The sequence below is a fragment of the Pristis pectinata genome, chromosome 11 (assembly GCF_009764475.1).
Source record: "Pristis pectinata isolate sPriPec2 chromosome 11, sPriPec2.1.pri, whole genome shotgun sequence".
Lineage (NCBI taxonomy): Eukaryota > Metazoa > Chordata > Chondrichthyes > Rhinopristiformes > Pristidae > Pristis > Pristis pectinata.
In genome coordinates, this window is record NC_067415.1 from 34431933 (window position 1) to 34444105 (window position 12173).

The 12173-nt window shown below is 37.5% G+C and overlaps 1 protein-coding gene across 4 annotated transcripts in view; it reads left to right on the forward strand.

Moving 5' to 3' along the window:
• Positions 1-3432: 3432 nt before the first annotated feature.
• pdgfd (platelet derived growth factor d) overlaps positions 3433-12173 on the forward strand; it is a 100696-nt gene continuing 91955 nt past the window's right edge. For 3 of the 4 annotated variants that reach the window (XM_052026092.1, XM_052026090.1, XM_052026093.1), the window contains exon 1: positions 3449-4063. In XM_052026092.1, the coding sequence (XP_051882052.1) occupies positions 3952-4063 (112 nt within the window). In that variant the 5' untranslated portion in view covers positions 3449-3951. Of the gene's footprint in view, positions 4064-12173 lie in introns of all 4 variants that reach the window. The other variant, XM_052026089.1, reaches the window with a different exon arrangement.

Sequence of the window (12173 nt, forward strand, 5' to 3'; positions counted from 1 at the left end):
ACTCTTCAGCTCCATTCACAGCTCTTTAAATAATGAAGCAATCTGTCTCTGCACAACATGGAGACCATTTAGCATGAGTTGATAAGTAATGACCAACACTAGAGGCACACTAGTGCCATGAATGGTCATTCTCAACAACAGATATCCTAACCATCTTCTTTTGGTGAGTCTTCCACCATCAACATTCTGGGAGTCATCATTTACCAGAAATTCAGCTGGGCCATCCACATAAATACTGTGACTGAAATAGCAGGTCAATGTTTTGGTATCCTGAGGCATGTCAAAATCAAAGTCGAGTGTATGAAAAATTTTCTTGCAGCAGCATCACAGGCAATGCATAAGGCACGAGTGTAATAGGAAACCTTCATCTAGCCAGAAACAGAGTATCTCCAAAAATGAAGAAGCTCAACCCAATTCAGAACAAAGCAGTACTCATGTACAGTTCTCCATCTGCCTCCAGTGCACTGTTGTTGCAGTGTGTACAATCTAGAAAATGCACTGTAGCTACTCGCCAAGGTTTTGGTCAACAGCACCTCCAAAACCTGTATCCTATTGCTCCTATAGGACAAGGGCAGCATATGCATGGGGATGCCACTATCTGAATGTTCCCTCCAATTTGATAACACCCAACCTAACTTGAAACTTTGTAATTGCTCAATCAAAATATTGATCAACATCACCTAACAGCAGTCTGAGTGTACCTCACCATGAGGACTGCTCCAGTTCAAGAGGGCTACTCTCTGCTGTAGTTAAGGATAGACATTAGATGCTGACCCTGTCAACAGCGCACAGATAAAAATATAAAAAATTAAAAAAGCACAGGTTACCTCTACTATGGTACAAGTTTTCAAATGACTTCACTGGAGCCTTATCAATTCAAATTTGACACTACACATTCACATAAAATTAACTGAAACTGAAATAACATAGAAAGGATTTTGCCCTTAGAATACCATGCAACACATGATCATGGCAAATCCATATTTATATGGGTCATATTTTACCACCATAATAACATAGAGATTAATGGTGTTGTTAATTTTCCTAAACTGATATAGCAACTTAAATTAAGGAGCAGATGCCAAAATAAAGGTTGCTGTCTACTACTCTAGTAGCGTTGTGAAAACCTTGATTTGTTGCCTATCTCAAAAGTAAGTTGATAAATGTTATGAAGTTAATATATTTGTGCAATAGGCACATTTTAAACTTGCTGCAGTAAGCTAGATTGTTTATTTCTAACTGTTTCTTTTTGATTGGTTAAGGAGATACAATTTTGGTTCCCCTGCTCACTCAGATCCAGGCTGCACTGTTTCTCTTGCTGCCCCATTATCAGCTCGCAGTTTCAGTAAATTGTGACCCGAAACTGCTTGAACCCAAAAGTACACAAACAAATCCAATCATCATTTCATGCTAAACACCCCAAGGCAGCTAAATCTGGCCAACTATCTGTGCATATATAAAGATGGCTGTATCATTCACTCAAATTGACCCATGCACATATTCTAACTTCAAGCACAGTGAAACTAAGCTTAGAAAGTTTGGCCTATAAGAAAGGTGCTGCATATGCAAATACCTCAATTAATTCTTTAACATGCTGAAGCTTCAAGTGCTTTGAAATATACCGCATTCATATTACTAAATGAATTCCATGGTACCAATGGCATTCAATGGGTAACATAAACTGTACGGTTGGTATAAGATCACAATTTCTCCTTGAACTGGGGATTTCACCCACTTCAATGATAAATTGTGATCTCATTGATCTCATCTCTGATTCCTTCAGCTTCCTTGCTGGGTGGGCAAAATTGTATTCTGATCTTTGTAAGTTGAGCACCAATCCAATCAGGAAACTTGCCAACAAGGACTACCAGGAGCATATTTATATTTACTATCAGCAATAATGCTGTTGCTTATGGTACTTTGACATTGCTTCGAATGGCAATGTAGAACTTTGTTTACGTTCCATCATTGATGCTAAAGGGTGGCCTGCTAACAGCAGTGTTAACTCAATGTGATCTGCAATCGCATAGTGCATTGACTAAGCACAGTATTGACACACAGCTGGAAGCACCTTGTTTCTACTGCTTGGCAGTGAATCTCACTCTCCTGGCCAGGACAGAGCATTGCATATCTGCACTTCCAAACATGCCCAAAACTCATTTCTCAAACAGCAAAGTTTAAATACATTTTAACTTTATATTTTGGTCTTTGCAAATTGAGCACCAATCCAACTCACAGTCTGAAAACTTGCCAACAAGTACTACCAGGAGCACATTTATATTTGCCATCAGTAGCAATGCTGATGCTTATGGTACTGTGGCTTCCAATGCCACAACCTCCTTTACTGAGCAAGTTTGTAAATTGCAAAGTATTTCCGGAGGACTTGTTAAATCGTGCAAGATGCTAGACTGGAGTTGTTATGTGTACAAACTCAAACCTTGCTCTATAGTCTCACAAGCAAATTCAGGACCATGAGTTATACCACAGCTTTTGATTCCATCACTGTGAAATTAAAACTATATTGCAAGAATACAAAAATATCAGTAAAATAACTCTGATTGTGGAGGATCTAATATAAAGAAACAACTATAACAAGGTGATGCAACGTTTCGATGTGTGGGTCAACCATCAGGGGCCATAGATTTATAATCATTGGCAAAAGGTCTAGAGGGAAATGTTTTCACAAGTTAGTGGGATCTGTAATGCTCTACCTAAAATAATAACCAAAGCTAATTCAATGAATGATTTTCCAAGGATAGGTAATTTAGTAGATAAAAAAACAAAGGGTTATGGACAAAGAGTAGGAATGTCTGAAGAAGCACAACAGTGCTTTTACACTGTTAATGTCCTATTCATTGCTATGAGTTCCTGTGATTCTAATCAAGAGGAATTCGAGATAACTTTCACAATTACTTTCAGAATGTACTGCAAAGAATAAATGAAGTAAACCTGTGACTGGATTGTATGATATCCAACAGGGCTCCAAAACACAACAAAGTCTGCAGAAAATATTGCAGAAAGTATAAGCAGTTTGTTAATATCAGCTTGAAGTTTTGGATTGCTAAAACAAAGGTGTTGATGAATTCAGTTCCTGCTAACTCTAACCGGGTATCTCAGATAATCAATAAGAGTAACACTAGTTAGCAAGTCAGGATGAGGGTGCAGGTTACCGCAAATACAGACTTTAATCTAGTGCTAACATGGTAGTTGGTCAGGCTGGGCAATGCACAACAACTGATCTGTACTTGAAGCTTCACAAATGGACGGGGGAACTTGAGAGCTACATCTTAACACTAGCTTCGTTATCCCATAAAGTGCAAAGAAAAAAAACAGTAATGCGTTGCCAAGTCTGTGTCATATAAGGACTGTGCACTATGGATGACATTCCCGGCGTCAAACAGAAAGTGCTACGTGTAGACTTTTTTTCCTTTTAACGTGAAAGCTTCAGCTGTACTTGCAATGCTTTTCCTTTTGTTTACACTGCAAAGTGCTGTTTCCTTATGCTTTACCCGGCGTATTTCCTCACCAGGACTGTGGGAGCACACGCGCGATCTGCACCGATCACAGCCTCTGCATTTTGAAACCACATCTATTTTAGGGCTGCCAGGGGTTACTTACCGGGATTCTGTTTTTATTGCGTTTTAAAGGCTTTGAAGATGTCCTCTTTGAAGATGAGATCTCTCCGGGACATAGTCTTTGGGTGAAATTCGGACCGAATTATTCCTGACAGGGGACTCGAAGAATCAACCTGTTACATCTTTTGAGTCTTAGGGTTTGTTTTCTGCAGGTCGAGACACACAAATCGCTTTCTGTCGCCGCATTAATGATGCAGCAAGATTGTTAAGAGAGGAACGTCAAACTTTTGAAAACGCTTTGAAGATTTAAAGAACGTTGTCGCCTAAGTGGATTTTAATATTAATTAAGCCGTGGAGCCTAGGAATAAAAATCCCAATGTTATTGCTATTCACATTGGCTATAGTGTTTGGTGACTTTCGCCTTCATGGCACCAAAGCTCAAGGTGGTTCTATTAAGGCTTTGCGATCCTCTACTATCCAGAGAGATGGTAAGTTAATTTATTTTTTATTTATTGCATGAAAGTATTTAAAGTTGTCCAAGTAACATTGTTTTCAGTTAATAAAGCGAGCTGACGTTGTTTAGCGACTCCTGTTGGGCTGAATGCAGCGAAGAAAACACAAAAACTTCCAAAACTTTTTTTTTGTTTCCCCAAAATATATACAGCAATATTTCAACTTCTTGGCAGGACATTTAGTTTGTCTCCATGAAACGTTCCAACTGCTTTTTTTCCCTACATATTTTGCATTTTTTGTAAGACGCTCGTGTGTTCCTGATATATGTCACTTTACTTGGCTCTTACCCGTTTGTTTTAGTGTAGCACAAAGGCAGCCTATTTTTAAATGGACCTCTGAAGGACTTTAACTGATATTACCAAGCAGCCGAATAGTACGATAATTAACTAACTGCATTTATAATCATGAAACTAAAATCTAACCAAATATAAATAATTTGTTATAATTTATGTACTTAAAAATAAACTCAGATTTAACGAAGGATCCGAGACAATCGAGTGGCCAGCCAAACGTTCAGCTGTGCATATATTTAATTACAGTTTTATCTCAGTTGGTGTCTGTCTGGGCTAAGGACACAACCTTCATGGTTGCTAAAATTCCTGTCTCTCGTCGCCATGAACGGCAGTGGTTTGTGCCATGCAATCTCAGCAGTGAAATAATCTACAAGCGGGCGGTTAAACTGCTGGAGTCGTTCTTGCTCAGGGCGCTTTACTGCGGTGCTGTTATGTTAAAGCTGACAGATGCGTGTCCATGGTGCAGGGGCTCTGGTTTCAGAGCATATGGGTGCTGCATTCCATCTAGAAGAATGCGAGTTTTATTGAAGGCAGCGGGATCCATTACGCAGAGGGAGGGAGGAGGCGTTCCTGAAATCGCCTTGACCGTATCAGTGCCTTTGTACAATGTGCATTACAATGTGAGACACACATCAGTGCCATGCAGTGTGAGGCCATGCGCCCCCCACCCCTTAAAGCCCAGATTCTCTTCGCACATCAGTCACTTGTCACCAGGAAACTCCACTGACCCGGAGAACTTCACCTTACGGGTGAGAAACCTGAAAGGTGACCATTTAAAGGAGCCGCATCCCTCTGTCTCCTGACGTCAGCGGTAATAAACAGACTGTGACGTCAGAGGAGTGTGAGCGCGTTGTGACGTCACCACAGCGCGGACAGTGCCGCGCTCGCCACGAGCCTCTTCACTGTGTTGGAACTTGCAGCCTGAAGCAAGGAGGCGCACAACTGGGAATTGGTGCTGCAGCAAATTCCTTTCCCAGCCTCAGTGACTGAAGAAAGTTGAAGAACAGTTAGGAGAGGAAGATAGTTATGCTTCAAATTCTGGACGAAGTTCCATCCTGCAGCAAACCTGAGTGCTTTAATTGGCAGTGATCAAATATTAAATGGAAGGGTAGGTTGGACCATACGAGCGTCATGATATCCATGTCCTTGCAGTGCTTCAGAGTTACAGTGAATATTAATCTTGATAAATAGTCAGCTTTGATCTCATTGCTTTTTTAGCATTATGCACAATACTTTTAATGCTATTACGACAACCATAAAATACTTTCTTAAATGCATTGAACAAAATAATTTAATGTATCATCATAAATTGTACAATAATTGCAAAGCAGATTTTAAAATTATTTTATGCTAATTCACAGATGTATTCCCCAATTTGAAATTAATTTACAACTTATTTACATATGCATCTTAAATTGAATTCCAACATTAAAACATTCTTTATTCATCTATGAATTAATTAAAACTGAATTATGCCTGGCATTTTATTTGAAAGCATAGCTTACATTTTACCACTTTCTCTTAATTTAACATGTAAATGAGTGGTTTGTCATTATTTAAATAGAGAACTTTTTAGATAATTAGGAGTTGCTTGAAAAAACCTTGCTCTAGTTATTGTGGCTTAAAAATGTAATTTCACAGTTCATTGAAAACAAATTAAATTGCGGATGGTTTCACCATTATTACAACATTTGAATTTTGGGTCTCCATATTTTAGTGGGTAGGCAATTTTTCAAAGCAGTAGTGAAAGTATTCAGCAAAAATGATGATAAAGCACAACTAATTGCGCATGAAAGTTTTAAATAGAAATTATCCAGGTAGTTACCTGGACAGATTTTATTTCAACTAATGATGTCGCTTGTGTTGGTCCAGGCAGCACTGGTATTCTTTTCCTCAATCCTATAAAATGCTGTTGTTGGACAACTGTCAGTTGAAGTATGAGAGAGCTGCAAAATACTTGTTTCTTTTTCTTTATCAACTTTCTATTATGACTCCTGCACACTGCCCAACTGTTGAGATTAGGAACACGTGAGGTTGAAAAATTGAATGTGCCTGAACAGGTCTTAGCAACACAGTAAACAGCAACTTGCATAAATAACAAACATTTAACAAATGAAATATTCCCAAGTGTATCATAAGAACAGTATTGAAATAAATTTGACACTAAGCTATTGAAAAAGATGCTCTGACCAAAAGCTTGGTCATTGAACTAAGTTTTAAGGAGTGTCTTAAAGTAGGGGAGAATGAAATAAGAAATAAAGATTAAGGAAATAAAGATTAAGGGCCAGAATTGGAGGGCCTATCAAGTTGTGGGGCTGGATTATTTACAGAAAATGGGAGGCCAAGGGCTGGAAGGACATGAAAACGAGGATAAGAATTTTTAAATTGGAGGCAATGCTAGACTGAGAGTCAATGTAGGTCACACTGAATCAAATGTTTGGAATTTGGGGGCACCTCCTTTGGAGTTTCAATGCATATGTTATATTTCAAATCATCTTGTGCTAACATTCTGAAAAAGTCTGCTTTTTGTAAAGTGCTTTCCTTTTACCTTTTCACATACCAGCTACCTTTCAGTAAAAAGTTAATGCATTTCCATATATTGTGGCCAATGGCGTGACTGCTCTGATATACTTTGATATGATAAGATGTAGAAATGCAATTATTTTAGGTTTATTTTATCTTGCCTGTTGAAGTACAAACTCAAGCGCAAGGTAGGCCATTTAGCCTCTCGATTATGTTATCTTTCATGGCTGGTCTGTATCTGTGCCATTTCCATTTTCTACCTTTGATCCATATCTAATACCTTTACCTAATAAAATTCCAGCAGTCTTAGAAATTGAAAATCTCAATTAACCCAACATCTACAACTTTCCACGAGAAAGAATTTCAACAAATGTGAAAACTTCCGCTTTTCACAGACTCCATCTAAGTCTCCCTTGAAGCTGATACTCCTAACAACTTCATCACAGTTCACCAATCAGAAACATTACTTTCATCCCTTCTATCTTAACTCTCAGCCAATTACATGACAAGTTATGTTTTTTGTGTATTAGGAAAGTGTTTGCAAATTTCTCCGTCCAACATAAAAAATGCAAACAATAGATGAACATCTTGTATTTCCATTGAATTGATGGTCTATAATTTTGGATTTAGGAACCATGAATAGTTGGAACTAAAAATCAATGAACATTCCTGTTATCTATGTTTATCTGTAGATTAGAAATTTAGTAGTAAGCTTCTTGTTTTCTGTTTTGTGTGATTGCATTATAATTGTTCACATGGATGAATATCTTTTTGAAATCTAGTAACATCTTGATACAGAAAATCTGGTATCTCTGGTCGTCAGACAGCAACACAGAGAAACAGTGTTCTCCAGTGTTCTTCATGGAGCCTGGCATTGCTTTTATTTTTACAGAGTAGAGAATGGAACTTCTAGATGTAATAAGCAAACAATTTGTTTGTTAATACCAGGGCAGACAGAATAATGCTTGAGTACTATTATTGCTATAAAACAGTTTCCATAAGGCATCTAACAAGATTGGAAAAATGCTCTGACCATTTGGGCACTTCATTAGTTTGAGAATTATTTCAGAAGATACTAAATGTTGCTGGTTGTGTTTTCTGTGCCACACCTGTTGGCAGCTACTGGCTCCAACACCTATTGACTCTAACTGGACAATTAGCACCATTTCTTATAGAATAAATATTAAATTGAGCTTGATAAAGGTCCATTATAATTGAATTGATGCACATTTCAGTAAAAACTGTGAAACTTAACCTTAGATGTTGATTTTAATAATATGTCCCAAAAATTATTTTATTACTGATTTTTCAGTTGTCAACATTCCCTTGGCCTTTTTGAGCAGAATCATGCTCCAGCATAAATCATTATTTAATTTGAAAGCCAGATAAACATATCCTGGAATATTGCAATCAGCTGTGATGGCTTTATTACAAACCTTTATCTTTGTGTGAGCTGTAGTGTGGAGTTATAAAATGTTAAATTAAGTTTTCAGTACTCAATTGCAATTGAAAATACAAAATCATAAAAATATTTTCTCCATAGGAAATATTTGCGTGTATGATTAAGGAAACCAACTGCAAAAGCCCTTTACTGATAAAATGTTTTTTTTGATGCTCATTGTTTTTGGATGCTCAGACTGATTGCACATAACATATTATACACAGGTGCAGGTGTGTGTGTACATTGGCTCACTTAAGTGATTTCATGCTCACATTGATGGGAAGCAGATATTGCTATGGTGAACAGAGCTGCCTGGTCAAACTGTCACTGAAGGATTTTTTTTTACGTCCACCTGAGGTAAATGCCAGCTAGCAAGTAGCAGGGTTTCTTTAATTGAGGGCTATGCTCAAAGATTACCCTAATATCAGTGTTGGTTCTTTTGGAAAGTGTAATTCAAGGTCCATTTTTGAGCAATATAGAGAAATTGCAGCATTGTCAGAGGTGCCACCCTTCAGTGAGATGTTAAACCAAGGTCCCAGCTGTCCTCTTGAGTGGATGTAGTAGTTCTCAGGCACAATTTTGAAGAAGAGTAGGGGAGTTATTCTCACTGTTTTGGCTACATTATCCCACAGTTAAAGTCACTGAAACAGATTATCTGGTCTGGTAAATATATGAATGTACTTCTGGTATATTTATATTACCTTACGAATTGAGAGAATGCTCTAATTATGACTTTTCATCTTTCAAACAAGGCTGTTCATTGTTCAAAGGAAATGTTGGAGAGAGGTTATGCTTCAGTTCTATAAGGCAGTGGCGAGCCCACATTTGGAGTAAACTATACAACATTGTTTTCCTTATTTAAGAAAGTTTGCAATTCAAAGAAGGTTTACTAGACCAATACTTGGAATGGGAAGGTTGCCTTATGAGGAAAGGTTGAACAGGCTGGCTTGTATCTGAAGGCATTTAGGAGAGGGGATTTGCTTGAAATACAAGTGTCTTAATTGGGGTGGATATGGGGAAAATGTCATTTCTTGTCGGAGAAACTACAGCTAGGGGTCACTCTTTAAAAGTAAGCGATTGCCTATTTAAAGTGGAAATGAGCCTTTTTTTTCTCTTAGAGGATCATATCTATTCCTTAAAGGGTGGTGGCAACAGAGTCTTTCATTATTTTTAAACTGGACGTCGATAAGTACAGTAAGCAAGGGGATGAAACAGATAGCCAGTGATGCAGAGTTGAGATTACAATCAGGTCAAGCCTGATCTTGTTAAATGGTGGAGTAGGCTTGAAGGGCTGAGTGGCCTACTTGCTCTTAGTTCATATGTCTGTGTGTTCATATATTGTTTTTGCTATCATTGCAATGTTCAGTGAATGTTTTATATACTTCCCACGCGTAGAACTTTAATTTCATTTGTGGCATTTGAGTCACAATTTTCCATCACCTTTCTCTTTAGAAATATCTAAGATCATATTTACAATGGAAATAACCTGCATAAACTTGTCTCTGTACTCGCATCACCTTACCAGTGATGGTGTTAATGAGCTTCATATTCACTTCCTGATCTTCAGGTGGAATTGTAGAAAACTTCTCTGTATCAATGAACTCTGTTTTCAAATTGATGTAAGTTTTGCTTCTTAATTATGAACAAAATAAAATGAAAGTATTATATAAAGTAAATATATTATGGAAGAAAAATTAAAACTGAGGACTGAATTGTGCCCAGGTCCAATTTATTTTCAAACTTCAATTTGAAGACTGTAGTTGACATCAACTTGTAGATTTTCACCTCTTTGTCTGAGCATAAAGTTGTCATTGCAAATTACCCAGTTTTTAATTTCCTTGTTTTCAATGACATCTTGTACAATGGATGCCAATATTACATCCATGTGACAGGATGAAAATCTGCAAACTCTTTATGTGATGCCTTGGGAGAGTGATTGGTTATATAAATAGTTGAGATCCAAGCTATTGATAGATCCAATGTGGACAATGTTCTCTTGAATAATAAGTAGCCATGAGGGAAAATGGGCTGGGGGCCCATTTGCAATCAATGGGGTTGTATGGGTGGGGGCAAAGATTGCGTAACAGTTGTTTTTATGAGTTGTGGTGAGATAAGGTTAAAGTAGGAGATGGCACCTCAACCTGATTTTCTCTACCGCTTCAGTCAATATCACACCCAATTTATTAGTGAGGTGAAATACTGTCCCAGTACGATAATTATAGTTCATAATAGCTTCCATAGAGACAGCATCCTCTTTCTAGGCCATAATTTCAAAGCCTGTTTCTGAAAGTCTAAATATTGCTATTGCTTCGATTTGCTCCAGCATACTGCAGCAAAAGCTGATTTGTAACTTTTACAGAACAACGGTATGACTGGAAAAACTGACTCACAGACCAGCCGAGACTGCACAGGATTTCAGAAGCCTGTGGTTATCATCCCACGGGAATCTTAATTGAGGTAAAAGGGAAGCTGAAATTTGGCAATAAACAACATGTTATTCCACACCAAAAAGAGAAAAATAGGTTAACATTTTTGGATTAGTGGTTTACCTGATCTATTTTAATTTCACTTTAACATTTTAAGAAAACTTTGCTGAAGCTTTACCTTTTTTTGTTTGGTTGTTCTTGAATGCAACAGCAAAGAAAAAAAAATTGATTCAAAATTAGACGATTAAGTTGGTTCAGCCATATAATTAATCACTGCATTGATAAGTTCCAGCTTGAATGACTTAGGAAAACTAGTTGAAGAGTGTTTTAGTTCTTTTATCTGCTTAGTCAATAGAATAGGAAAAGATATTGAAAGGTTGACAGTGTGCAGAAAAATATTTAGGTATCCATTCACATACTTATTTGCAAATTTCTGTTTTACTCTTACTTAACAAGATTACATAAAAAAGGGGAAAGAACATAGTAAATAATGAACAAATGGGCTTACATTGACTTCATCCCATTAATGTGTCCTCAAGATATTCTGCAGTGTGTCACAACTAATTATTTACATTTGAAGTGTAATTATTGCTTTTCTGAGGACAAGTGTGTGTGTGTGTGTGTGTGTGTGTGTGTGTGTGTGTGTGTGTGTTATAAGCAGAAGTTAACATGGCTGCAGTCCCTATGCCGCCAGCTTGATTAAACTGTTTCTCCCGATTCTTTCACTATATTTGAACAGCTTCTGCATCTCTTTCTGCCTCTCTCTCTGTCACTCAAAGGATCTTGTGAATCTCAACTTTCCTAATAGAAAACCAAATGAGAATCTTAAGTGAAAGACTCACTAAATGCATTGGAACAAGATGGAAATATTTTTGACCTCAAAAGTTTCCAAAGGAATATTTAAACAGAATTGAAATTTCCTACTATTTGTTCAAACATAAGATCTCTTTTACAGTTTTCCTTCCCCCTTCAAGACTCCTGGAACAAATACTCTAGCTCCATAGGTTCAAAGTTTGCAAAATAATGTCCTCCTCTTTTCAGATAGATATTTTCTCTAGTTTATATTTCTACCGTGCAGAATTCTGGCTAAAGTTGCTGCTGGCAAAATTTAGATGCTGCAGCAGCTCAAGACCTAGCACTGTTGCAGTCCAAAACCTGGTGGACCTTCAGCAAAACCCTGCCCTTTACCATTTAAATGAATTGATCACAGAGATAAGGTCAGGGTCAACAGAAGACATAAGGATGTGGGCAGACATCCCAGAAGCTTGCGTGGGGACCATCAAATATCTAAAGAACCATGCGTTTTTAAAGCAAGATCAAACAAATGGGAATAGCTGCCAAGTATTTTTTACATTTGCCATTTCTTTAATGAACTACTTACTTTGTCTGCGTTAGTCAATAG